At 44.8% G+C, this 6,000-nt stretch overlaps 1 protein-coding gene across 2 annotated transcripts in view; it reads left to right on the top strand.

The window, feature by feature from the left end:
• The window catches only part of MCOLN3 (mucolipin 3), a 28,917-nt gene extending 23,738 nt beyond the window's left edge, over nucleotides 1-5,179 (top strand). Inside the window, exons 12-14 of one of the 2 annotated variants that reach the window (XM_018561862.1) lie at nucleotides 1,005-1,211; nucleotides 3,176-3,306; nucleotides 5,166-5,179. In XM_018561862.1, coding sequence (XP_018417364.1) covers nucleotides 1,005-1,211; nucleotides 3,176-3,306; nucleotides 5,166-5,169 — 342 coding nt within the window. In that variant the 3' untranslated portion in view covers nucleotides 5,170-5,179. Of the gene's footprint in view, nucleotides 1-1,004; nucleotides 1,212-3,175; nucleotides 3,311-5,165 lie in introns of those variants that run through there. The other variant, XM_018561861.1, reaches the window with a different exon arrangement.
• Nucleotides 5,180-6,000: the final 821 nt, after the last annotated feature.

Consider the following 6,000-nt stretch of genomic DNA (forward strand, 5'->3'; position numbering starts at 1 on the left):
TTGTTATCCATGGTGCTATCTGAAAGAAATGACCCATAGAAGAAAATAGCTGTCTATGATTATATCATATTTAATTAAACTGATTCATCTCTAAACTTTTTTTGTGCACAACGCTGTTTTTTGCTCTCACTTTGAGTTATACCCGTTCATAAGATTAAGCAGTTGGCTTTGGTGTGCATGTGAAGTGAATGAGTGTTATGTCAAGTTTTTTGATCTGTTTTTGATTCATTTTTATCTGTTATGCAATCTCAGCAGGGTTATCTGGTGACAATTAGTAGGTGAAGTGTGTAGTGACCCACGACTTCTATGAAATTAAAATAAACTTTACACTTTTATAAAATTCGCCCATCCGACCCTTATTTGTACTGTCTTGATCTGATTTTCTATAATCAAATAGTTTCTCTTTTTGTATAGCCATACACAGTAGAGGGACGTTTGATAGCCCAGAATTCAAACTTTGTTTCACCCACATATAGGGTTAACCATTTAACATTGGGTTCTGGACTCTGGGTATAACTTTGTTTTTCTACATAGCACCATATTCTACCTAGGCTACTGTTTCTGTGGCTGGATCGTTCTAGGACCCTTTCACACCAAGGTAATGTACCAGCATAGCCCCATGTTATTAGGGCAGAACAGTAGGTTAGTGGTTAGCACTTCTGCCTTGCAGCACTGGGTGTCCACAATTCAGGACACTATCTGCAAGGAGTTTGCATGTTCTCCCTGTGCTTGTGTGGATTTCCTCTGGGTACCCCAGGTTCCTCGCCCCCTCCAAAGACATGCTGGAAGTTTAATTGACTCCTTTCTAAATTGGCACTAGCATGTGTGTGCAATATTGACCTTAGATCGTAAGCTCCTTGAGGACAGGGATTGATGTGAATATGCAGTATGTAAAGTGCTAAGGAAATTGTCAGTTTTATATAAATACCTGTAATAAAAATAAATAAAATAGTCCTTGAGAGCAGGTGTAGCTGTAGTGACCATTCTGCTTGTTCCTTTCCCAGTTCCGGTCTCTCAACACGGTGTCCGAGTGTCTGTTCTCACTTATAAATGGGGATGATATGTTCACTACATTTTCCATCATGCAACGGAAGAGCTACTTGGTGTGGCTGTTCAGCCGTGTCTACCTCTACTCCTTCATCAGTCTGTTCATCTATATGGTTCTCAGCCTGTTCATCGCTCTGATTACTGACACTTATGATACAATTAAGGTGGGTACATTTACAGCCACCTCCATTTTACTTTACTGCAGTTGTCATAAATCTCAAGTCTTCCTCCATGCTACCTTATAAACACGGTTGTTGACTGTGGGAACATGTGCCCATTCACCCAAAAGAGCATTTGTGAGGTCAGCTACTGATGTATGAGAAGACCTGCCTGGCAAATGCTGTTCCAATTCATCCCAAAGGTGTGCAGTAGGGTTGAGGTCAGCGGGGGCATCCCGAGGCCGGGTGTCACCCAGAGCAGATACCCCACCGTGACATCATCGAGCGCGCACGATGACGTCATCGCGCATGCGCGGTCTTCTTTTTTGTACCTGCCGGCGGCCATCTTGGAGATTGACGCTGGCAGAGAGAGGAGAGAACATTCATCCTGCGGGATAAGGTGTGCTGCTGGGTCCTCTCCTCTCTCTCCTGCAACTGTCCATGACCGAGTGCCCGACTTTTCAGAGGCGGTGACAACAAAATGTCAGTCATTTTGGTATCACCCCTCCAATGGTGTCACCGGGTGCGGGCCGCACCCCTCTTGTGAAACCACTGGAGGTCAGAGCTGATTTCAGGAAACAAGACTGCTGCTGATTTGAGCAGTGTGTAGGTAGGAATGTCAGACTGCTTGGGAGCCGGAATGTGTGCAAGAGCAGTGGTCTGACTCAGTGGCGTCCCGAGGCTGGGTGACACCCAGAGCGGTAACGGAGTGTCACCCCGCCGAGACGTCATCGCGCACGCGCGGCAGTATTCTGATACCTGCCGGCGGCCATCTTGGTGATGGACGCCGGCAGAGAGAGGAGGGGACAGTCACCCGGCAGGATAAGGTATGCCGCCGGGTCCCCTCCTCTCTCCTGATACTGTCGGGCGTTCGGTCCATGACTTGTTGGGGCGTTCGGTACATGACCGACCGCCTGACTTTTCAGAGGGGGGTGACACCAAAATGACTGAGAGTCATTTTGGTGTCACCCCTCCAATGGTGGCACCCGGGTGCGGGCCGCACCCCCCTTGTGACGCCACTGGTCTGACTGTGCAACGTTCTGCCACCACAGTGTGTTTTAGCCCTTGCTGCAGCATAAAGCAAGTATAAAAAAAGCTTAGAGATGCGTATTTAATACTGTAAATGCAGTCTGCAATATAGTAACAAATACAGAGAGTATGGTTGGGCTTAAAGGGGTTATTTTAGGAGTTAGGTTAAGGCCTCATTCACACTGCCGCGCATATACGCGCATATAATACCATATGCAGCATATGCAAATAAATGGCTCCATACACATAGCTGCGTATATTTGTGTAGTGTAAAAATGCGCAAAAACAGAATGGAACCGAGATGCGTCCGGGCAGCGTATTTCTGCGTATTTACGTGCATATACACGTGTACAGCTCATTAACATTTCTATTACGAATGATGCATTGTGGGTTTGCAAATAGTACGCTCATTATACACGCGTATATACGCAATATACAATTTTGCTCTTGCGTTGTGTGTGAATGAGGCCTTAATGTTAGGCTTAGCACCAACAGCCTCATGCTGAATTGTATCTGCACCAAGCTTCAAGTACTGAAAACAAATGTATCAGAAGTGTATTTGCTGCAAGATCCTGAGCTCTCTTGGATGTAAGCACAACATTACTCACGGTCAGGTAAGAGAGTTGTCTCATTTGTTTTTTTTGAGAAGGGAGTATTCTATCTAATGTTCTTTAGATGACTGTCCTATGTTTGCATAGCTTTAAATTGGATCTATCCGGGTCAGTGACATCTCTCCTAAAACAAAGAGAACTTTGCTTAGGTCAGTGTTGTAAACAAGTGCAGGACTTGATGTATTGAATCTCCTCTGGGGTTTTTCCATGTTCTGTAACCTACTTTTAGTGATTACAGGAATATTTTTGTTGGGCTCTCATGCCGGCAGATTACCAATATTTATTGTATGCAAAAAAAAAAGATTGTGATTTGGCACTCCATCTTTGCAGAATTTTCAGAAAGACGGTTTCCCAGAGTCAGAACTTCACAACTTTATATCAGAATGTAACGACTTACCGACATCGGGCCGGTACAGGGAAGATGAGGACATGACTATTTCTCTGATGTGCTGCTGCGAACGGTGAGTATTCATTACATTCAGATCATGCGTTTTCATCACAGAGTTTGGGGCATTACATGTAACATTTCTTCCTCCATCAGTGACCTATATTGGCTTGAGTGTATTTCCTTCATGTTTGGTAAGTTTAGGAGTTAGGTTAGAGTTGCAGTGAATGTTCAACCAAAGCTTTTTTTGGATAGGGTGGGGAAGTGTTAGAACCCCTTCCATCTGAGGCTTGGTTATAGAGAGATTTTCCCTCATTTAATGTTCCTGTGAGTACAGTTTCATCAGACAGGAAGTGAGGAAAAAGAATCCTGTGAGACAGTTCTGAATGGATGGTGAATATTGCAGCAAAAACTTCTTTTTAATTTTTACTGTTATTGGACTATTCATGTTATGTATGTATTGTTGCAACACATGCAATCAGAATGGGACTTTCTCACTCAGCATTTAGGATCATACATGTATAATACCAACACACTGTATCTTATAAATTCCCATTCTATTTATGAACAAGTATTAAAAACAAGAAACAAACAGCAAACCACTGTTAGGTGCACATACAAAAAATGGTATACCAACATACAGGCTGTATAGGTTTTACACTGTTTTTCCTATTTACTTCAATCAAAATCCATAAATTAGACATTCACCTGTATATGTGCTGGAGCAGGGCCATCCGTATCTTATTTTCCGCCTGAGGAGGCCAGGAGAAGGGGGGAACTGTGGAGTAATGCGGTCCAGAATCGTCTGAACTGCAGAGAGAGGGGGTTTGGGGCTACTTGTCATCCAGGTGGGAATCGGCGGGCTGTCAGCCACGAAGGGGGGTTGGTTTCAGTGTGTGTGCTGTCAGGCTGTGTCATTATGGGGACACCTCTGCGCTGGGGTATATTCAAGGTATAGGTCTTGACGTGTTTGTCTCATTTTGATGGATGTTTGTCGCCAATTTTTGACGAAAGACGGAAATAATTTCCTTTTACGCATGTGCTGTGTTCTTGCTGAGATTTTTGACGAACTAAACCCCCTCTGATTGATCCATTTTTGTTCGGTCAGAGGGGAAAAAAATTGACAGATCAAAATATTTGGATCACAGTATCAAAAACGAAAATCTGTTTTCGATCAACTGTTCGATCTTCGTTCAAAAGGCGCTTTGTGTATGATTTCCAAATGAGTATCCTACAATGTATGGCCACCTTCAAACATGTGAAAAGGAACCTAGCGCTCCATCTGATGACTGGAAATAGTTGGACCAGGGGCGTAACTAGAAATCCCAGCGCCCCATAGCAAAATTTTGTATGAGGCCCTATGATTTCAAGTTATACCCCTTGCAGAGCCCACTTGAGATCCCACACAGCCCACCCTGCAGAGCCCACCATAGGGCTGGTCGCACTCCTTACCTGTCCGCCTCCTCTTCCTCCACGCTCGCTGGTGGGCCCCGCCTCCTCCTTGGTCGTCGGGCCCGCCTCCTTCTCAGACACTGGGCTCCGCCTCCTCCCCTGCGGTCAACCACGGGCCCCGCCTCCTCCTCCACTGACGGATCCTGCCTATTCCACCGCCACGGCTGGCTCACATTGACTCAGCAGCGGCTCTGGAGACGAACACGCTGCTGCACAGATTAGTCAGTGATCTAATGAGCAGCGCATTCTTCTTCAGAGCCGCCATTGAAAGCCACCAGCAGAGGATGCCATAGCGACCCCGGCGGTCTGCTCGGCATCTGGCCGGGCCCCACTGTGCCCCGGGACGATTGTTACGCCACTGAGTTAGACATATTCATACCTAATACTTTTATAATTACTTGTCTAAAGAAAAATGTTTCCTTTTTATCTGTCCATACAAACATGTTTTTATGTGCTGATGTGAGCTTCTTTCTGTTTCCACAGGTAAAAAGAAGCTCAAGTTGGAGATGTAACTACATTACCGGGAGATGTAGAATATGTCAGACACATTCCTGCAAGCAGTAGAAAGCCTGTTATACTATCTTATGTGACGTTAGAAGAGACTACATTCCCATTCAAAGACTTGTGGCCCTGTCTGAATATACAGTCCTTTCAATAGATCTATAGGTTGAGCTGGGCTCTTTAGTTGACTTACTTATTTTAGAATGTATTATACTCATGACTATATATTTAGCTATATCTGTGTGCTTTCGGCAGTCCTTGTCTGACTACATTGTCTATGTAGCCTAACTCCATGTGTGTCGATTGTAAGTAATTATGTAAACCAAAGAAAAGGAACTTGTTATTCTCCAGCTCTTATGGCAGAAAAAAATCTATTCCCTTCTCTACTATTGAGGGGCACAGGAAGTCTTGAACTGTTGGGATAAGCTGCCACCTACGGTAGGATTGAACACTGGCAAACATAAATAATTGTGGGCCAGCCCAGGATAACCCCCTTCTACTCCCAGTATGGCTCAGTTTTTTTTGCTAGTGTCCTATGAGACTGATTTGTCTTTTTTGCTATCTTTTCCCCTTCATTTGTTTCTTCAATCAAAATTCCTGCTACATTGCTGCTGAGCTGGTCTCTGTATGTAACGATCCGGATCGGCCCCTCCTCAGCTTGACTTTGGAGTGCTTTACCTGGACCCTGCTGGACTGGACATTGCGGAGTAGCCTGGCTTGTTTTTGGAAATTGGCCTTTGCACTGTGACAATTTCCAGACTTGTGTGATCTGGTAAAAGATCGCCGTGGACCTCGCCAAGTCCAGAGCTGTGGAATC

The sequence above is a fragment of the Nanorana parkeri genome, unplaced genomic scaffold (genome assembly GCF_000935625.1).
Source record: "Nanorana parkeri isolate BGI_ZX_2015 unplaced genomic scaffold, ASM93562v1 scaffold548, whole genome shotgun sequence".
Classification (NCBI taxonomy): domain Eukaryota; kingdom Metazoa; phylum Chordata; class Amphibia; order Anura; family Dicroglossidae; genus Nanorana; species Nanorana parkeri.